This window comes from Melanotaenia boesemani, chromosome 18, assembly GCF_017639745.1.
Source record: "Melanotaenia boesemani isolate fMelBoe1 chromosome 18, fMelBoe1.pri, whole genome shotgun sequence".
Classification (NCBI taxonomy): domain Eukaryota; kingdom Metazoa; phylum Chordata; class Actinopteri; order Atheriniformes; family Melanotaeniidae; genus Melanotaenia; species Melanotaenia boesemani.
In genome coordinates this window covers 14,384,212-14,406,916 of record NC_055699.1, presented here as the reverse complement: position 1 = coordinate 14,406,916, position 22,705 = coordinate 14,384,212, and the positions used below count along the sequence as shown (strand labels likewise).

Sequence of the window (22,705 nt, the reverse complement as noted above, 5' to 3'; positions counted from 1 at the left end):
AATGGGTCTCTTAGTTTGCCTTCAAAAATTCTAAAACACATCAGGGCCACAATAATTACTTTTCTAACTCCTTTACTGTACACTCTTAAATCAAAGTAACGTACCATGCTTAACCGGTATAAGGGTGCAGGGTACATGCCTTCTCTGGTGAATTCAGATTTATGGTCCAGCAAAATGTCTCTGTCATGTCACATAAGCACCTGTTCTCCCTTGTCACTGCATGAGGAGGCAGGAAGTTAATATTAAACACAGGCGCCCCCTATAGAATAAAGAAGACAATAAACTGTAAATCAGTGTAATTTTGATGACATTAAAATTCTTAACAAAAACTCTAAAATTAACATATTTAAACTCACAAAATTAATATTAGTGGTGAGTTAACTTTAATTTCTACATACGTCATCTGTGTTTTGCATTTCATGATAGTTTTCCCTTAAATATTACTGTAATATTTATTTATTTTATTTTTTTCAAAGATACAATACTTCAGTTGTCTTTAATATCCAAAATAGATATTTGTGATGAGTGAGATGAAAGATAAGGGGGGCACCTTGGCTGTGCGAGTGAAATTTTGCGGAACACATTTAGTGCGGACCGGTGTACCGCAAACTAGTTCCGGGTATCAAGGATTTCGTGGCTAACGTTAGCTTTAATACAATCTCCGTCACAGATTCAACTAGACAGTGGTAAGAAACGTTGTAAATGTTTTCTGTACACTTTTTACATATTGACATGTACTAGGTTAATGATGTTGTATGTGTTTTAAAAGGTGAGCGACCCATGTAAAAAAAAACGTGTAGCGATTGTTTGGAAATCCATTAACTTGCTAGGTGGTGTAGCTACCGTTAACTCACTGACAAGTAATATTAAAATAAACGGGCAACAGTCTCTATATAAGTGAAAATAAATTACATTTAAAGTTATTTACGCTTATTTGATCTGTAGTCCCGTTATGATGCAGGCCTATTTCGTTTACTCATTTGATTTAGCCGAAGGTTAACATTACACAGTGACTGTCAAAAATCAGTTAAAAGGCCTAGCTGACAGTAACATTAATCCCGTGCCTAGTGTTACAGGTAAATACCTAACTTTATTTTATGTTCAACCGTCTTTAGGTTGTGACTAACCTAACAGTCTTCCTGGCTAATATTTTGCATATTTCTATCTTTTTCAGGATTAACGGAAATCCCGGAACAAAATGGGTAAAAGACTTCAGTTTTGTTTTTTTATCTTTCTTTTTCTTCTTCTTCTTACAGAGTAACTTTCTGGAAATTAATCTTCTTCATTTCATTTCAAAGTTTATTTCAAACATGTTCTTTCATTTACAATATTTACATTTTACCATTTCATGTTTAAAAAGGAGTAGGCAAAAGTATAAACTTATAATGCCCAACCCCATTTCTACAATATACTAACACTCCAACTCTATTTCACAACTCAAATTTCATACTTGACAATAAAAAATGTACACACTCCCCTCCCTCCCCCCAAGAAAACATAAATGAAACAAAACACCACAACATTTCTGGCTTCAAACACTGTCAAACCATCATCGCCGTCCTTTGTTACACTAGTGTTCTTTAAGCTTCAATTTTATTTTTATTTAATATTTGTATTTTGTACCTTCTCTTAAACTGGCATATGTTTTTACTTTGGTAAGCTGTTCTTTGTTAGTTATATATGTATGCATATATCTGTTTCTTTTTTAAGTAACAAATTTACTGACTGTTTCCCTACAAGGAGTCAAACTTATTAATTGGGGAATGTCAGTATTCCACTCACAACTGTTTTAAGACTGTCGGTTTATGCTGCTTTGCAGATGGTGAGGAAAGAACATACGGTGGCTGTGAAGGGCCAGATGCCATGTATGTGAAACTGATCTCTTCAGATGGCCATGAATTCATTGTGAAAAGAGAACATGCCTTGACATCTGGGACTATCAAAGCTATGTTAAGTGGACCAGGTGAGAATTCGGGCCAATTTCTCAAATATGAGATGGTTTTAAAATCCTTATTCTTCATAATGTGCAATACAAAAGTACCAGCAGTAAGATTAAAACATAAAGACTATGTCTGTATTTTAAAGGCTTTCTTTTTTGTAAATGCTGCTCAGGCAGACATGATTTCAGCATCGGACACTATTATTACTGTGATGGTATTGAAAAACACTTTGGTTAAAGGGGCTCTATTATGCTGATTTCAGGCTAATTTATTTTAATATGTGAGTCCACAAGGGCAGGAATCAATCCAGCATTTCAGTTCAGCCTCTACCAGAAACAAGCAGAATGAGACTCTTCCGCCCACCTGCCCCTGATGCGGGCTGCCTCTGATTGGTCAACTACAGGGAGCAGTTTATGGGAGCACACACTGTTTTCGTCATAGAAACACCAGAAGAACTTGTAAACAATTCAAAGTAATATAAATACTCGGTAAACAACGTCAACACAAAACATACAGCCGTACATGTTCGACCCTGAATCAGACCCTGAAAACGAGCGTGAACAACTCAGCAACGAATGCAGCAGGACGTATCTGTTTGCTAAATACTCTGCTTACCAGCAGTAGTACATTATAACGTTGTTTGCCATCCTTTACTCACCTTATATATTTATACATGACCTTACTAAAAGATGTACATGTGTCAAATGTACCATAATGCCCACAGAGGTGGAAAACATCTGTTGCTAAGAAATAGATAAGGTAAAGATGCTATGTGCTAACACTTTCGTGCATCGTTACACTATAGTTAGCTGTATTTCTGGTGTATGCGTGGGAGGATAAATGGAGGAGTGGAAGGAGAGTGTGTGTGTTTGTGTGTGTGTGTGTTGGTCTGGGGGGGGCAGGACTGGTTCTCGGGGTGTGCGGCTGGGCCCTGGGGTGTGGGGCTGGCCTCTGGTGGTGGCCGTCTGGGCGGGCCGGGTCCCCCCGGGTGGCGTGCTGGCCCTCGGCCTGTGGGGGAGGGGGGTGTCCCTGCGCTCCTGGGCCCGGGCCCTCTGCCCCGTCTGTCCCGGGCGGCCGGTGCCCTGGGTCCGCGGGGCGGCTCCTGCTGGGGTCTCCTGCTGCTGCCTTCCTGGGCGGGCGAGTGGTCGTCTCTGTGGACCGGTCGGGATCTGTTGCCTGCGGGGGGGCTGGTGGCCTGGGTCTCGGGACCGCTGGCCTGACTCTGGCCTCTGTTCAAGTGAGGTGGCATCTGCATGATCACTCTGCATGGTCACTCCTTCCTGAACGTCTCCACACAGTCTTTGCGTCGCCGTGTGGCCGAGTTCTCCAACACATCCACACAGGTTTCTCTGCGCGTGTTCTTGAATACAGCAGTTTCACTTATATCTATTATCATATTTTGTTTCTTTTTTTAATTATTTCTGTTCTTATTATTATTATTACTCTTACTCTTATTATTATTATTGTTACTATTATCAACTAGTTGTGTAATGACCTACTGGCTAGGATGATCGTAGCTATATATGTTGTAAGTAGTATGGATTACATGGTCTTCTGTATGATGTTTCAAGTCCCCACCCGCACTCCCCACACCCTTTCTGTCCCTCTCTCTCCCCTCCCTCTTCTCTCTACTTTCTTTTCTCTCTCTCTCTCTCTGTCCCCTCCGGTCGAGTCCAGCATTAAGAGTCTGATTTAATAAAGTTTTTCATCAAGAGGGACTTTATACATGTAGTATAAATCCCTGCTTGATAGAGTAAAATTGCCCAGCACCAGACAGCAGCCAGACAATCATTCTGTTTGCAACGATGCTGGACAAGACAGGTTAAAAAAAAAAAAAAAAAAAAAAAAAAAAGCTGTATTTCTGGCCACCCCATGTACATCTATTGTTTCACATGGCTAATCAGCGGGGTATTTTTAGCCTGGTTGTTACGTTTATATTCCGCAGTCAACTGTCAGTGGTATCGTAACAAAGTGAAAGCGATTAGGAACGACAGCAACCCAACCACAAAGTGGTACGCCCCATTAAATGACTGAGCGGGGTCGGCAGATGCTGAGGTGCATAGTGTGCAAAAATTTGCAACTTTCTGCAGAGTCGATTGCTACAGACTTCCAAACTTCATGTGGCCTTCAGATCAGCTCAAGAACAGTGCAAAGAGAGCTTCATGGATTGGGTTTCCATGGCTGAGCAGCTATATCTAAGCCATACATCACTAAAAGCAATGCAACGGAATTAGTGGTGTGGAGAATGCCGCCACTGGACTCTGGACCAGTGGAGACGCATTCTCTGGAGTGACAAATTGGGCTTCACCATCTGGTGATCTGAAGGAAGAGTCTGGGTATGGTGGTTGCCAGGAGACCGGTATTTGTCTATCTGCATTGTGCCATTTATCCTTTACAATTGTAAAGTTTGGTGGATGGGGGATTATGGTTTAGGGTAGTTTTTCGGGAACTTTGCTTGGCCCCTTAGTTCCAGTGAAAGCAACTCTGAATACTCCAGCATACTAAGATATTTTGGACAATTCCATGCTCCCAGCTTTGTGGGAACAGTTTAGGAATGGCCCTTTCTTGTTCCAACATGACTGTGCACAAAGCAAGGTCCATAAAGAATAGAATGTAGAATAGAATAGAATAAAGACATGGATGAGCGAATTTGGTGTGGATGAACTTGATTGGCCTGCACGAAGTCCTGACCTCAACCCGATAGAACACTTTTGGGATAAATTAGAGTGGAGGCTGAGAGCCTGTCCAACATCAGTGTCTGACCTCACAAATGTGTTTCTGGAGGAATGGTCAAAAATTCCTATAAACACTCCTAAACCTTGTGGAAAGCCTTCCCAGAAGAGTTGAAGCTGTTATAGCCGCAAAGGATGTGCCAATGTCATATTGAAGTCATTATATTAAGAAACAAACCGAAAACACCTTGGTGAAACACCACTGTGGTCACAAGCCTAAAAAGAATGCAGGAAAACTGAGCGGAAGTGACAGAAAAATAAACTTCACATTCGCTATGATATGTAAAACAAAGCCTGTGTAACTATAACAATGAGCTGTGCAAGACTGCATTTATCTAAACAAGAATGTCAATGATTCTCACACTATTTGCTGTGATTAAAACATCTTACAAATCCTCCTAAACAGATAAGCCCAGAGCTCCTTTCCACTGAGAAATGTAACCAATTTGCCAACTTTTTTAGCCAAAAAATGAAAACAATTAGGCAAAATATTAATGCCACACAGTCAAACAAGAAAACAACTCTTTGTCTTAAACCTGAAAATAATTCTGATGTTATGTCACAATATATATGGCCGATTTTAAAAATCTTACAAGAAATAGTTTGGCATTTGAAATCAACAACATGCACTCTGGACCTTTTACCATCTGACTTTTTAAAAACAGTTCTTCTTAATGTTAATTATGTAAAGCACTTTGAATTTTTCTGTGCATGAAATGTGCTATACAAATAAACTTGCCTTGCCTTAAGAATGGGATGTCTATTAAGTTCATACAAGAGTCAAGGCAGGTGAGCCAGTACTTTTGGCAAAGTAGTGTATCAAAACAAAACAGACAACTTATTTGGTTTTATTTACATTTTGTGGCTCAGGTTTGGAAATTCGCTCCATAATTGTAGGAACAGCCCCTCCTTTCAGCTAAAGTCTGGTCGCAAATCCCTCATTATACCGTCCCTTATTCCTCCAGCAGTCTTTGATGAAGTGCCGGTAACAAATACAAACGTTGGTGCAACTCTGTGTCTGGCTCCCAAAAACAAACTCCATCCATTGTTGTCTGACCATTGTTTTCTTCGGGAATTAGAACAAATGTAGCTTACCCTCACAGCTGAAGAAGCATTTCTTGTGTGACATGTTGACACTAAAAACTTAGTGTCCACCTCGGTGTCTTCCGCCTTACATTTAGCAGTGAAGGTGGGTGTGCCTTTTTTCTCGTGAACAATCTGGAGAAGATGACCAATAACTGAGTACCTCCACCTGGGACATCACTGAAATATTGCAGTAAAAAAAATTCTGAAACCTATTGTTTTCACCCTTATGGAAACTGAATGTAGAGACACACTGGAAAACTCAAACGTGTTTAAGTCACTGCTCACTTGTCTGATAACACTGTACAAAACTCAAAAAAGTCCAAATAGCATAATAGGGCCCCTTTCAGTATCTTAGATAGAGTTTGAAGGTCCTAAGGACACAAAAAAAAGCTGTGGACATATTTTAGACTTTAGTTACCTGAGAATAATACAGAGATGCATTTGTTAATGCATAAACAATCACTGACGGTGGTTTTCAAAGGTTTTCCTGAGTACCTGCTGTGATTTCCACTACATAATCATGTCTGTATGTAATACAGTAAACAAAAGGTTTTTTGTGATCTTTTCTTGCCTTTGTCCCAGGATAGGTTTTTTTTAAACTTGCTGCTGGTATTCTACTCAAAATAAGCTAATGTTTTTATCTGGTGATGGGCCAGTTAAGACCAAATAATCAGCTTGATAATTACTCAAAAAGTTATGGATAGATTTTAATTAAATTTTCAGGATATCTCAAGTGGAATAAAGAACAAGTGATCCGATTTTAGGGGTGATCCAGATCACCTCCTCGATCCAGGAATTTTTAAAGGATTCTTAACTGTGGGGAGATATGGATAATTTTGCTATTAGAGTTCTAACTAAAACATAATAATAAAAAGTTTAAAACGGCTTGGTGGAGGTCTGCGCTCTGTGTGCTTGTAGTTTTAAATGTGGAGATAATCAACATCACCCGATTGTTCATGAAATCAATCATCAAATATTTTATAAGATCATTAAGGAGTAATAAATGCAAATGTAGTTCTGGCTGCTTCATCAGTGTCTGTTATTGAGCAGCACTGATTTATTTTCCTGTGGAAACACGTATTTCCACAGTGAATGCTTTGTACCTCCAGCTTTTGCAGCATTTGCAGCTGCAAGTGACTCTTTGAGTTTGCCATGTCTGACCAGTGGGAATGTTGTTCATTCTTCAAATTAAAACGGCTCCAGCTCCTTCACGCTGGATGGGTTCTGCTGGTGTTCAGCAGTCTATAAGTCATGCAACAGATTTTTAATTGGATTGAGGTCTGGACTTTGATTTGGCCATTCCAGCACATTTAACAGTTTCCCTCTACTCAGTTTGAGTCATGCGATTGAATCCTTTTGAATACTTTTGTAAGACACTGTATGTAATTTTCTGAGCATTAGAAATTGCGATATTGCTAAACAGTCATTGTTCTTTGTTACCTAGTGTAACTTTTACCTTTTGCTACTGTGAGTGGAGTCCAGTGAAAGCAGTTCAGCACAGTTTTACCTTGAATATATTTCATGTTTAAATCCCAGTTTAGTGGTTCGACCAAATGTCCAGTAAATGTGCACTGCTGGCAGTAAAGCTGTGTAGATGTTCAGTGTTTACTAGTCTTACATTTACACAGGCAGGACTGAGACTTCCAGTCCAGAAAGTGGCACTGTGGTCCCGCTATTGTGTGGCTTTGTTTTGTCCTGTCAAATATGTTCTTCACAACTTCATGAAAAATCTCTACTGAGGACAGATTCTGGTATTATCTCAAGCATAATGATTTTTTAAATATACTTAGAAATAAGACGAGGTTTGTGTATGGATTTTAAAGTTATAAAATTAGTTGTGTACCATGAATTTTACTTTTCACTGCTTACTTCTGCCTGCAGGACAGTTTGCTGAGAATGAAACCAATGAAGTGAACTTCAGGGAGATTCCGTCTCATGTTCTGTCTAAGGTCTGCATGTACTTCACCTACAAGGTCCGATACACCAACAGCTCCACAGAAATACCCGAATTCCCCATTGCTCCGGAGATCGCGCTGGAACTACTTATGGCTGCAAACTTTTTGGATTGCTAAAGTTACAAAAATGATGTGACTGCTTGAAACATTTTTAGATTTTGTTTTTTTTTTTTTTTTTGTTAAATATTTAACTTGTTTTGCCATTTACTTCATATGAAACACTGTTTCTGTCTGTTTATCTTTTTTCTTCTTTCATGCTTTCTGTCATTACCTTGGTATTTAATTAAAATGCCATTTGAATGTGGCAGGGCAAGTATGGGGTGACTGCATCCTCCTCCACAGAAATCTTTCCTCACCTCTCCATCTTAATAAAGACCTATTTGGTGAGCACTTTGTTTCCAGTTGCTGCCTTATTCTACATGAAATGCATTCAACTTAAATGTCACTGACAATGAACGTTGTCATATTTTGCACTGTTAAAAGAAAATTTTTACAGATATGATCATGGTCATGTTAGAAAGTGAGTGTACCATTTTCATTTCTTTAGATTCACATGTCAGACATAACATTAAATAACCTAGACATTACTAATGATAAAACTTGAATAATAAAACCTTAGATGAATGATACAGAATTTAATAGTCATTTTAAAAAAAATCAAGCTGAAGGAAAACCACCCTCACTATTTTCATAGGAATTAGGACAGTACATAGTAGTGATGAAATCCACTTGACTAACTGGTCAAATTTGATCACTATAAAATAAGTTTTGCAGGTTTGGAGCAGTCAGTTAAACACTACCAAGGACCATAGAATAGAACTTTTATTCTATTGTCATTGCAATGAAATTACAAACAGGAGTGGTCTTTAGATACCCAATTGTGTCTGTCCATATTCCAAGCAGTTTGGAGTTTATTTAACTCTAAGAATGATTATTCACAAGCGGAAAACATTCAAAGCAAATTCCAATCATCCTGGACCTATTATCCCAGCAAGTTTACCCAAAGGTCAGACTGTGTACCATTCAAATAAAAGGCTCAGAGCTACTTCTTTGTCTCCTGATTTGTCCAAAGATCCTTTGGTCAGATGAGACCAAAATGATGTTTGGCAATAATGCATTGAACCATGTTTAGTAAGGGCCAAACAGCTAATCAACACTAATGCCTCATACCAACTGTAAAGCACGGGACTGGAGGACTGATATGTGCTTGGTATGCAGCCATATGGACCTGGACATCTTGCAATCATTAAATTGACCAAGAAAACTTGCACCAAAGTATTCTAGAGTCAAATGAAAGGGCATCTGTCTGACAACTAAAGCAACTATACATGATTTCAGATTCTTTTTATTTAGATTAGAGCGGAATTCATTCAGATTTATCAAAAGCATGTTATTGAAAGAAGAGATAAAATGTATTATCTAAGAAGTAACTTTCTAAAACTCTATACCATCTCTTAGAGTGTGCTAATGTTTTTTTTTTTTTCTTCTTAACATAACATTTTAATGACTAAAGGACAAAATAATAAATTAACAGTATATAACTCGACTGGATGTCAGGCAGGTCATCCATCCTTCAGTAGAGGTCACTGACCCGCCCTCACGTCATGTGACCTTACATAGATGAAATTTCGTATCTTAAAAAAAACAAAACAAACAAAAACGAAAAAAAGCTGGCACGTTATAAATTTTATAAGGAGGATCTGGGGTGTTAGTTTCAGTGGTACACATTAGTAAGTCTGAAGTGTTTTCTTCTATCAAAACAACTTCTCATGTCACGTGACTCCCTTACGTACCGTCCTCCACTCTGCGCTGATGCAGGGGGGTTCCATCATGGCGTCGATGCAGGTAAGAATACAATTGACAGCGTTCGCATATTTATAATTTACCAGACCGCTGTCGTGGTATTTTTCGGCTATTTATGAACCACTTAACTAACATACATATATCCATTCAAAGCAGCAAAGACATGAGAGTGACATCGATGACATTTATCCTAAACTACTCAGGTTTAACGCTTGGTCTTTGCTAGCAATACAACTAGCCCATCATCATCAACATTAAGCCAAGGCTAGCATGGAAACTAGCTTCCTGTGAGTTCATGTTGATGCTTAGCGGAAATGTTCGTAGTCGAGAACAAGAATGATAACTGGAGGAATATTATGTTATTGTGTAAAAGTCATTCAAGAGTTTAAAATGAGTAAGTGCCGCTGTTTGGTCGACGTTCACTCTGACCAGCTAACGACAAGGTGCGCAGCTTGACTAGTTGCGGTTTCCTTATGATCGGAACAGGTGTATCGTTTTCGCAAGGCAGATGTATCAAGTGGAAAAGATTTTTCTAATAAAATCATTCTAGAACAAAATTTAGGACAATGTCCTGCATTTGGTTATAAATAAAATTCTATTTGATGTTATTAATTGTTTCTCCAATCCACCAGATTTTAATTCACTTTTATTACCAGTCTGTCTCGTGACGATTAAATTGGATGGAATTTTAATGTTAAACTATTATTACAGGACGTGATTGAGCTAAATAGTGTATCCAAACCTCGTGCTTTATGCATCTCTCTTGGTATATCTTAGCAGATATCCTAATCTCCCTTGTCACCTACTTGTTAGCATTAAATAAATGGGTGAACAACCAAAATTTAAAGTTTAATGTGGTCGTTTTATGATATGGCCCAAAAGCCAAAAGAGTGATTGCTAAGAAAACCTTAATAAACCAGAGGGTAAGAAATCGGACTCCTTTTTTTAGTTTCTAACTTTAGTTAGAAACCCATACAAATAAGGTGTCATCTGAAAATCTTAACTTAAACACTCTGTTATTGCTCACTGGGCAAGATGTTAAAAAAAAAATAGATAAATAAATAAAACTTATTCCTGTCTTAGTTTCAGTCAGACGGAACTATTGCAACTCACTTCTTTTTAACTTAACAGAGAGGCTGCTACCCATTAATTCAGACCCCTGTTGCTACACTTTAAAACATAAAGAGGAGGAACAAATTATATCAGATTTTGCAGCATTGCATTGCAACCTTATTCCTTTTAAAACCTATTTAAAATCCTGCCTCCTGTCCCTCCACATGCACTGAGTTCATTTGCTGCTCTTTTTCAGTCAAATAAAAAAAATAAAAATAAAAAACACTGAAGATGCAACAGTAGTCAGCTATGAACCTAAACTGTGGAAAAACCTACCCACAAATATGGAGAAACAGACCTTTTTCTAACACATCTTATTACTATGTGTATTATCTTTGTAAATCCATCTGCTTACTTTTTTATACACTGGTTTTGACAGACTTTTTGTGTTATAGGTGGCATGTTGCAACATTACTGTATTTGAGATTGTCTTATTGTATTAACAAAATTAAACATTTTCTCATACAGAAAAGGCTACAAAAGGAATTATTAGCCCTGCAAAATGATCCACCCCCAGGAATGACGCTTAATGAGAAAAGTGTACAGAACACCATCACCCAGTAAGTATTATTGTTTCATGCTGGAGTAATTGGGACAGTATCACCTAAACCTATAGTGATCATTTCTATATTAAAGGCTTAATGAAATGTTCCCATAAGAAGGCAGAGAGTTGAGCTTGTCTACTACCACACTTGCATTGAAAGTTGCTAGTGCAGTAGCTGTTGTTGGAGGTATGACAAAAGCCATAGCAGTGAGTAGTGAGGAGGAATTGGGGTCATTGCAGTGACTGGCAGCTCCGGCCCCTCTGTAGAGTGTCTCTAATGCAGAGTGTCACTATTCATCCTTATAAAATATTTAATGCTTGGCATGCAGGAGATAAGCTTGGATAACAAGGAAAAAGAGGCTGCTTACTTGACCTTTTTGTCAGAGCACCTTCCCTTAAAATTCCATGAAAGAGTGTCGCTGTGTGGGTCACATTCTATCTATCAGTAGTGGGACTGAACTTACTGGTCATGTTAATGGATTGGAGGCAAATTTTTAGCCGTCATTCAAATCTCTTTCAGCTGCAACATTGACTTTGAAAGTTGCTACTTCACTGTGCTGAGTGTCTTCCAGCATTATTGCAAGGCTCTGATGTGGTCGTCAAGAGGAAATGCATGCTACAGTGTTTGTTGTTGTCTTATTTATCTTTTGTCTGCATCTTCCTCATTACATAACATTCACCTGGGCAATGAAGAGATACCTCTTTTGCAAGCCTCCCAACCAGTTCAGCTGGCTTCTTCAGTCGCTTGGTATTTCAGGTTTAAGAAGTATGTATGGGCGTGTCATCTTGTGCATAACTTTGGCATCAGAAGATCTCAGTCTGGGTTGGGTCTCAGCTTTTGTGATTAGCAATATATTACTCCTTTTCTGCCCGATAATAAATTTAAATATTTTGGAGACTGACTGATGACACTGCTGTGCACACGACGGCAATAAGCTGACAGTGTGTTGTCAGTTTGATAGCTTTTTGTTTATAGTACATTCTGTACTGTGTGCTCATTAGATTATTGAGTTTTTTTCTTCATTTTTTTTCTTTAGTTGACTGTGTGCTAGTGCAGATGGCGTAGCTTGATGACATAATGGGCCAACATTACAAACAAGAAAACAGCTGCTTTAAATCACTGTTAGTTCTCTCATACAGTTTGTGAGCTTGAATCAATGTTAACTCTGTTGACTGGTTCATATAATTACCTGGCTATGGGGAATTTGATCATGTTTAGCATAATATTCTTTGGCTCCCCTAACTGTATTCTGCACATATTACATCAGGCATGTAGAGTGAGAGCCCCTTTATCTGAGCTTCACATCCCAAAGAGACATGGAAATTCTTTCCTGACATTATGACCAACTGAAGTGGCTAAGGCTGATGTTTCAAGGAGGACTGACCTCATATGAAGGTCTGAGTTATGTGCCCCAGGCTAGATTTAAAGGAGACACAAGGCTATAAACCCAGAAGACCATCACATGCCTTTTTGGTGCCCTATCTGTATTGCTTGCAAAGAAGAAACTGGGTCAGAGATTGTGATGCAGCCAACAATGTCTCTTTTCCTTCTGCTTTGTGGGCTGACAATCCTAATACAGGTTCTCCTCTGGATTTAGACATTTGATTTGTCATCTAGCGAAGCTACAGTTATTTTTTGTGTTATAAAGGCACAGAAAATAAAATATGATGCAAGTAGACTTGTGTTCAACCACAAACCCAAAGCCCTTACGTTTGCAATGATTTGCGCAGGATTGATTGTTACCAGCTGTACTGTACTGGGCTATGAAGGGAAAATGGATTTTGTCCACTAGATCAATGGAGTATATATTATTCCTAAACCCCCGCAATAACCCTTCTGAATGTTGAATACTTAGTGCAGAATTAGCAGTTGTGTGTAATTGTTTTTAATTTTTTTTTTTTTGGTTGTTTTTAAATGACTTGTCTGTACTTGTCTTTAGCTCACCAGCTCAGAAGGTCTGAACATAGAATACATGATTAAAATTTGGTTAAAAAAGAAAAAAAATACAGTACTCATGTTACATGATGGGAAGGCGCATGGGATTGGGAAATTGTAGCAGATGAACTAATGTTTTATTCTGGGTCTTGGAAACATTCTGGTCCACACTCCACACCACTTAGTGGCAGAAATGCACCTATTAGTTTTTGTCAATCGGCAAAAAACATTAAGAAGAAGACAACTGTGGAATAATTGGGGGAATGCAACAGAAATCAGGGTTTACCAAATCAAACCACATGATCTTTGGAGGTGGTTTATTAAAAGCTGAACTTAACATACTTAATATAACTTGCGTCATATTGCACTGAGGGATAATATCTCTGAAATGTTGCTGCCCGTGGCAACATTATTTTGAACCAAGATTGCTTTTCAAAAACAAGAACATCCAAAGTTTGTGGTTTAAACCATGTTTTTTGTTCCTGAATCACATATCCAGCTGTAAAAACAGAAACCACCACAGTGCCTGATACTTTGGCATACTGTTATTTAAATATCCAAAATATAACACAGTTATAATTAAAGAAAAATCATCCATGATCCACCTGCACCTGTGACATTTTCACAGATAGATACAGGTGGGGGGCATGGTAGATGTTTAAAAACCACTGTGCTAAGGCAGCATTATTTCCTGTTCAGTGTACTGTATGTCGGACTCAGGCAATTTCCAAAACCTCTTTCCTGTACTTTAGAAAATGACTGGTCTTTCCTGTTAGAGATTCCATGATTTTCTTGATAAGGGCTTTCTGTTTTTTGTTGCTAAAGCTGCTAACTCACAACTCTTGCTTTTAGCATTAATTCCATCATTTTGAACAGTAGAGTGGTGTTTTAACTTCCGGATTAAATTTGTTGTCTCAGACATTTTGGTAGATGTTTCTTAACAGCTTATTTTTTGCAAACTTTAGGTCTTGCTAACAGGCTAGCATGCAGATGTAGTCATCCGTGTCATTATGTGCATGATGACTTCATTTGATCAGGAAGGGAAAAAAAAAAAGTTTTCCCCAAGCCCTTACCTGCTAGTCACCGGTCATATCAGCTCAAGCTGAAAATTGGCCGAATTATGTCAGCGGCTACATGATCACTGGATCCCTTATTTTATTTGTAGCTTGTTGAACACTTTACTGCAGTTATAAAGAGGTGTTGTGTGTATTTAACAGTGAGGCTTACGAGTTATTCATCCAAGAATATGAAACGTGTGAATATCATGAAGCAGGTGCTGTGCATGTTATGCCTCAGGGAGGGAAGTTAGTCTGCACTAGCTTTGTGTAAACAATTAACAAATAGTCTGGAACAAATTGTGAACTTTGTGTCTCACGACGACGAGCTTCCACACTGATGACATGTGATGTGTGAAGCTGTGAATCTGCCATCTGTGCCATTTTGCAGAGGATTTAAAAATAATAGCTTCTCTAGTTCCTGAGTAAATGTGACCAGTACAGAATTGATATTTATGAGACTGAGTGGCAGGTCAGCTTAAAAACAAAACAAACAAAAAAAAAACAACAGTTGATTTAAGTTGCAGGATAATAGATTTTTGCATGTTGCACTTTGTAAGCAAACATCTGAATCTCTGCTTGTTTTCAACTCAACTCAAAGATTTCAGAATATGAAGAACAAGTTATAAATGGGATTTTGATTGAGTATACTAGTGGATCCTTTTCACTCAGAACTGGTTTCTCAATGATGAATGAGATTGTTAATATTTTTAATAATGTCCCTCTCTTTTAGGTGGATTGTAGACATGGAGGGAGCACCTGGCACACTGTATGAAGGAGAGAAGTTTCAGCTGCTTTTCAAATTTAGTAGTCGATATCCTTTTGATTCACCTCAGGTAAGTGCAGCCTCCATCATCGTATGTATATGTTAATAAATTTGAGGCCTGTGTAAGCTCTTTGTCCTGTGACCAGCTAGAAAGGTGTCATACAAAATCAGTTCAGTTTTATTTTAAGAACCTAGAATTTCTTCTCTACAGCTGCTTCATTTGGCATTAATGATTTCAGTTCCCAGTTTCCATTCTGGTGATCACCAAAGCAAACTCGCATTATATGCTACTGCTTAGGTCCCACTCTTTAAACAAGTTATTAAACTGTAAACCTTTGTAGACACCAACTGGATGCCTGCAGTAATCCCATGAAACACTGCAATTCTGCAGTTATTAGCTGAATGAGTCCTGGTTTAAGAAACACCAGACATCACAGGCAGACATCATGCCATGTTTAACGGGATTAGTTTAGCTCAACACACTTGTTTCACTCATCAGGAGGCTGCCAACCTAAAAATAAGCAGTGTAACAAAAATTTTATGAACTGAGCCTCTTACTCCTTACCCTCTCAAAAGCGTCAAAGCTGTCTAACTTGGGGCCTCTGGAGGAATTTAAGCAATTCTTGCTGCAGTTCATGAAATGCATGAGTGGCACTGTGTTGAATATGTAGTTCTGAGAACATGTGTGCTGAAAAACCTTTGGAAAAAAAACGTTTAACCACAGATCTCTTTAAAGATAACTTTCCATTGATGGCTCTTTGTTGCTTGAGTTTCTGTAGGAGTTTGTTTTGTTGGCCACACTTTGCATAATCTGGCCATTTGAACTGGTTTATGTCTTCACACAGCCTTATCCAGCACCTTACAACACCCTGACAGCTACAGATTTTTAAAGATGACTTGTGATTTTTGTGTAGTTATATTGGGATGTTGTTGAAAAGTGATTGTTCTTCCTGATTTTTCTCTCCATTTTATTGGGTTTGGTTCAGATTTCTGGCTGTTGTCTGTCTAGGTTATAGTTTACTTCCACAGAGAACAAGATTGTGCAAGTTTTGAAGTTGTTTTAATAAACTTAAAGGTAGTTAAACCCAGACGCAGCTCTCAGTTGCAACTCCAATCTTCTTTGCATGGGGATTGATTGATCATCGATCAGTTGCTAAGTCAACTATGTGTCAGAAGGGCAAAGTAACATCTTTAGATACCTTTCAAACAGTCCAAAACCCAAAGATACTCACTGTATAGTTGTACAAAACATGCCAAAGACACTAAGCTGAAACAAATCTCAGTTGCTAGGCTGGAACTGGAGTGTGATCACTATTCTGCACTAGAAAAAGTTGCTTTAGGAATTCTTCAGTTCTTTCAATGAGAGCAAAATGATTTGTTTGCCTGTAAAGTAAGTAAATTACAGGGAAGTAAAAAGATTCATAGCTTGGAAAAAGATATAGAAGATACTGACAACAGGGAGAAAGCTAAATGTACACAGTGATGCAGTTTAATAATAAAACATTGATTAAATGCAGTTATGTGAAAAGGAAAGTGCACCCTCTTTCTTTTTTAATTAGGTTTTTATGTGTAAGAACATAATAAAATACATCATCTGGTCTTTATCAGGTCTTTAAAATGTTGTAAACACAATTTCAAATTAACAACCCATTACATGTTACTCAGTGTTATGACATGTTAAATTAAATCAAATCCAGACTGCAGAAGTATTTTGTGACCATCTAAGTACACCCCATAAATAAATGGCGTCTAGAATCATTTTTTGGTAATTAAACAATGACAGAGTGATATGTTTTTGTTTTCATTTAACTTATTTACCTTATTTTAAGACCTGGTAAGGAACAGATTATTTCCTTTTTGTTATTATTATTATGCTCTAATAAATAAAATCTTGCAAAACACTGCATATGTAACAAGAGGGTTACTTTCATTTTTACATCATTATAGATTTAAAAAAGAAAAGCAGCAACCATGGAGCTCTGTGTTTATCAAGTTCTTAGAGTAAATATTTAAAGGAAAGCTAGAGCTATTATTTGACTTATTTGAGTGTCACGTTAGCTAAGCTTTCTGTTCACATCTGCCACACTCGTGACGTTTTCCTGATGTTTAGCCTTTATTACCCTCTTTGCCCACTCGCCCTACTCTGTAGTTTAGTAGTTAAGTCTTTAGATCCTTTCTGGTGTTGTTCCCTCACTCTTGCTGCACCATTTTAATGGCTAATATTTCCCAGTTCTTTTTATAGAACATGTCTCCTGTATTTTATATCTCCCCACTTAGTCACTTGGTCTCGTTTTCCCTTCCTCTCTCACCCCATCCCAGCCTCTCTGTCCTAATCCCAGAGCCTCATGTTGCTGCAAAGGCTTATACAGCAAGTCTCATTATTTTTTGTTATTAATGGAAAAATCCGTATCTTCTTAAAAAGTAACTTTTTTATCCAATTGTGTCTCTTTGGAGCATGAAAATTCTTCTAATTAAGTGTAAAAATATGACCTTGTCTTATGTATTAAATAGATTTTAAGCACTGATTTGTCTGTTTTTGTTTCACTTGTGCAGGTAATGTTCACAGGAGAGAATATACCTGTCCACCCACATGTGTATAGCAACGGTCACATCTGTTTATCTATTCTGACGGAAGATTGGTCGCCAGCCCTCTCAGTGCAATCAGTTTGTCTTAGCATTATAAGCATGTTGTCCAGCTGCAAAGAAAAGGTACCCCTGGTTTTATAATATCTTATCATGCCATTTCTACACTTGAATGTTACATAAATTATTTTGTTCTTTTTTTTTTGCAGAGACGACCGCCTGATAACTCCTTTTATGTAAGAACATGTAACAAAAATCCAAAGAAAACAAAATGGTGGTATCATGGTGAGCATTTTACATCAACTTCACATTCATTGTTTTATTATTTTGATTTATATTAACAGTGGCCTGCAGCAGTATTGATCCCCTCTTGGCATTTTCTTTTACCTTTTGTCAAAGTTGGTGAAGTGAATTGGGGAAAAAATTTTAAAATGTAATGCCCAATAAATAAGGTCAGATGCTAGTAATTAACTCCACCATAATGACTTTAATAAGGTTTGCCTGTGTGCATGTCACATGACCTTAGCATAAATGTATATGTTCTGGAAGGCTTGAGAGTTGGCAACACTCCTAATAAAGAGGCACCATCAAGCAAGCAGTCACTGGGACCAAGTAGCTCTTCAAACAGGTGACAGGGACAAAGTTGTGGTAATGTACAAATCAGGTTGTGTTTTTGAAAAGGAGAAAAACAAGAAACAAACAAGCAAAAAAAAACACAACTTAATCCTTGACAATCCCATGGAGCATCTTTAAATTATTCTACACAAAATGGAAGGAATATGGCACCACAACAAACCTTCACAGAGAGAATGATCCACCAAAACTCACAGGCTGGGCAAGGAGGGTATTAAAGCATCTAACTTTCCACATAACCGCTGACTTGTTTTGATGGCATGGTGACATTATTTGTGTACTTTCCTGGAGTTGTGCTCAGAAGCCCCCCAAGGATGTACAACAGCTCTTCACGACTGTTTTTCTTCTGTCTCCATGTATCAGGATTTCACTTATGGCACAGTTAAATGCTAGCAACTGGATATCAACACATTGACCATTTTGAACGCGCACTGTGGCGGATTCTGCCACCCGCCCAAAAAGCAATTATCAGAAGAAGCGAGAAAAAGAAAGAGAGAGAGAGACACACAGAGCAAGAGATAAGACGAGTCAACATCGGACTAATTTTTACTTGGAGAAGCGACAGTATGCAAGGTGGATGCTGAATTTGCCTCTTTTAGGGAGAAAACATGCCAAAGTTCAGTTGAGGGGCTTTAAACAGAGGCAACAAAGAGACTAAAAGTAACTGAATGAGCTGGAAAGCTCCACAGAGGAGATTGGCGTACCTGTCCACAGGACCAGTATGTACAAGCTGACTCCATGTCAAATGCTCACAACACTAAATAGGAGACAAACACTCACAAACTGTTTTATAATTTATTTTAATAGCAAAAAATGATAGCATGAAATATCTTCACATATAGATTTAATTATAAAAATATGTACAAATACTTTAAAAATCCAATGCATGAGTAGTTTGTAGTTCAGTCACACCTACGGTCAGTTTATTTTACACTGGTGAGCTTTGACCCCTTTATAGATGCTGCTTGTATACTTCTTTAATTTGCCGTACCTATCACACCTCATTTAACACTTTATTCATCATATATCACACCTGTCACTCTAAGTATTGCCATGACATCAACACAAAGCATTGGTGTTGATTATCTTTAAGACCACCATTTCATTTGTCAGGGAGATGTGATCCCTCACACATGCTTAAGTGATATATCGTCTTATGTAACAGAATGTTCATTTGATTTTTTTTATATAGATTATGAAACAATTAGTAAACATTTGTCTCTGTTTATGTTAGGGTTGTGAGTATTTGTCTGTTCACCATATAAGCTCCACACTTCACAGTCCTGGGTCTTACCAAATAGTGACCTTAAAGGTAATGGTTTTAAAAAAAAAAAAAAAAAAAAAACATAGAAATAATTCCCCAAAACTAGTCCTCTGGTCAGATATGACGTAAAGTGAACTTTGTGGTTTAAAAAAAAAACAAAAAAAATTCTGACACAAACCCAGCAGCTTTCATCACCACAGGAACACCATCTCCACTGTGAAGCATGGTGGTGGCAGCATCATGCTGTGAAGATGTTTAAAAATCAGCCAGGACTGGAAAACTGGTCGGAATTGAGATATTGTTGGATGGTGCAAAATACAAGAATATGATTGGGAAAGAAAAAAAAAAAAAAACTTTCGGTCTTCATACTGCTGAAGGACTACTTAGGGGCTTTAGGGAAAATGTCAAGGGGGGAGGAGGTGAATATTTTTGTGAGCCACTCTAAATCAGTTGCTAATAATCCTAAAACGTCTTTTCCTTTCCTTCACAGATGATACATGCTAATGTACAAACTTTGTAATAATCGTAGAAGAAAGAAGTCCTACTGACCTACGTAAAGCACTTTTTAATCATTCAGTCTTTGAACTCTGACCTTTGACTGGAACCATGGAAATAATACGCTGGAGGCTCTTGACTGCATTTCTCCAGTGGGCAGTTGGCTGCATGTTTTAGTTGGTTGTAATATAGAAAACGAAAATAAGCGAACGTTTAGACGCACCCAAGAACTATCGTGTTTGCCGAAACGGTCGAAATGCAGCAAACAAGAAAGGCAGATTTATAGTGGGGTAATTAAAGTTCCTGTTTTAAAGATTATTATTGTTTTTTTTTTTTTCTTTTTTTCTTTTTGTGTGTGTGTGTGGGTGCATTTTAAGGTCCTTGTGTTGTGCAATAATAACTGATGGATGCATGCTTGGGCCTACAAAGAGAAATCCAAAACTAATTGTCTTCTGGAAGGGATCTGACCATCAAAACCCCAAGAAAATGCTTCATTTTTTATTTTTATTATGTTATTATATGCACTGTGAAAGTATCTAGTTTGAAAAGGAACTATTCGTACGTTTTTCCCAACTTGCAGATGTACTGTAAGCAGTTCTTCACTTATCAGGTTTGAGGGTTTTTAGTTTATAATCTCTGTTTCAAGAGTATATAGTTTTCTTCATCTTCCAACTCGAGACTCAGTTGCAGTTCTTCCTGCTGTTGGGTGTGATGTCGGTACAGATGGGTATAAAACAGATTATGATCATAGATCATGTGATCATCTGATGACCTCAGTGTACATCTCCTCATAAGGTTGGAGTAGTCCTCCCTAGTCCCAGCCTTTAAAGGTGTGCAGCAGCCTCTCTTCCATTTAAAGAATGTCTGTTAGAGTACATTGTCACATGATCCATTTTTATTTGTATAATACTTTTTCTTTTTTTTATGACATGCTTTAAGTTTCTTTCCTCTGATATGTTTCATTTTAAATGTCTGTTTTTGTACTTTTTTTGAGTAGTGGATACTTTGAAAAGGGGGTTGTTTTGATGGGTCAGTTTGTTTTTGAGTCTTTTTTTTTGGGTATTATTTAATTGAAATCCTTGATCTCAAAAGCATTAATGAATGATGAACAGGAGAGTACCTGTAGAAGTCATACAGACAAGGTGCTTGAGATCACTCCCCCCTCTCCCTGGTCAGAGTTTTGGCTCAGGTACTTTTTTCATTAAAGAGATCACCTCGAAAACTATACCTATTAGATATTTTGAATTTAGCTATATTTTCACCAAAAGAGACTGTTATGTTGTGAACTTAAATCAGAAACTATTGTAAATAAGTCTTTAAAAATGGTGAAGGATGCGACAAAACTTAGCAGAGGATGCATTTACTTTAAAGCTGAATGATAATAGGAGTGCTTTATTTCATTGGAAGTCAGTCTGCATCTTTTGCTAATTAGGATGTGTACAGTCAACAGCAAACACATAAGTTGATTTAGAAAACAAAAGCAGTAGTTTTACAGTGAGGATGCATGCAGTTTTAACTCCTACGTTTTCTTATTGGCATCAACTTTGTGACAGCTTTTAGTCCTTCCATGAATTAGGTTATAGTTTATTGGATTGATATTACAAAGCTGACCTCCAGAAGCTGTGGTCACTTCAGACTGTAATTACTCCATTCCTAAACAAATGTTTATCACCATCCAGTCAGAGATACTTGAATTTTCCATCTTGGTTTGTTTGTATTTACTTTTTCTCTTTTTTTTCCCCAAGGTCTAGCTGAGTTTCTTGAATGAACTTGAGTGAATGTGATGATACTCTATCCTGTAGAGGAGATTACCACAGCACACTATTTAAAAAAAACTATATTGATAACTGAAAGACATCTATTTAACCGATGAGATTTTATTTTATTATTTTTTTTCTTTTTTTGTTATGGGTCTTGTCAGCTGGCAGTGATGTGCTGTGAGAAAAAAATGGTAAAATGATTGTGTAAATGCAGTCACAAACAGCATTATTGCAGAGACAGAAGGCCTTCATCCAACAGGCAGTAGATCAGAGGAGATTTGAAAAGCTTTTGGGTGAATATGTTTCACAGGTTTGGATGTTTTATATTTTCTTTGTTTCTTTTTTTTTCTAGGTTGCTTTCTTCCCCCTTTTCAATGTGGTTTGAAGTCTTATCTTGCAGGTTTTTGAGTGATCAGCACTAATGAGGGTGTGTTTATTTATATTTGAAATTTTGTTCTGGGATGTGCAAGCTCCATGTAATAGGTGCCTGTTCATTTTCATAATCAATAATAAAAGCAAAGATTCACTTTTATTCAACCTTGTTTTGCACAGTTGATGTCAGTGTGTCTGTTTTATTCTTCTGTTTGTAAAAGCCTTTTGAGGCATTTTTACTGACAAAATTAAAATTAGTCTTCATTTAAACAGACAGGAAAGAAATTAAAATGTGCATGCTATATTTACTCATTGAGATAATTTGGATTTGATGAAAATATTAGCATGGAAACTAGTTTGTATCAGCCTGTTTGTGTTGTAGCTGCAGGAGGTGAAGTTAGATTCAAATAGTTGTTTTTATCTTAATTTACACCTGATAAATCTGACGGGTCTCAAAAGATTAAAGAGAAGGAATATAAAGTCTTGATGCACAAATCTAATCTTTGATGTGGGACTTTAGCTGACTTACATTTGTTTAAATCAACCATGTGTAAAGGTACGAGGGGAAAGAGTAACTGGTGGAGCTCCTCCAATATGAAATATGCATGGAGGAGTTGCTGCAGTAATGCCAGTTAGCCTTCTGAGGGACAAATAATATTTTATTGTAA

At 37.6% G+C, this 22,705-nt stretch overlaps 2 protein-coding genes and 1 long non-coding RNA gene across 3 annotated transcripts; all 3 read left to right on the top strand.

Annotated features, from left to right (window-relative positions):
• Positions 1–574: 574 nt before the first annotated feature.
• On the top strand, positions 575–8,103 carry eloca (elongin C paralog a). The gene is made up of 4 exons (XM_041968106.1): positions 575–686; positions 1,175–1,202; positions 1,820–1,963; positions 7,640–8,103. Exons 2-4 carry the CDS (start codon positions 1,199–1,201, stop codon positions 7,828–7,830), a joined length of 339 nt encoding a protein of 112 aa, XP_041824040.1. The 5' UTR covers positions 575–686; positions 1,175–1,198; the 3' UTR covers positions 7,831–8,103.
• A 1,396-nt stretch (positions 8,104–9,499) lies between these two features.
• On the top strand, positions 9,500–22,197 carry ube2wb (ubiquitin conjugating enzyme E2 Wb). Its single transcript, XM_041968105.1, has 6 exons — positions 9,500–9,558; positions 11,098–11,189; positions 14,898–15,000; positions 17,484–17,639; positions 17,723–17,798; positions 19,901–22,197. Exons 1-6 carry the CDS (start codon positions 9,526–9,528, stop codon positions 19,912–19,914), a joined length of 474 nt encoding a protein of 157 aa, XP_041824039.1. The 5' UTR covers positions 9,500–9,525; the 3' UTR covers positions 19,915–22,197.
• On the top strand, positions 17,809–19,734 carry LOC121628797. Its single transcript, XR_006008267.1, has 2 exons — positions 17,809–18,155; positions 19,497–19,734. It is a non-coding gene; the product is annotated as an uncharacterized LOC121628797 (long non-coding RNA).
• Positions 22,198–22,705: the final 508 nt, after the last annotated feature.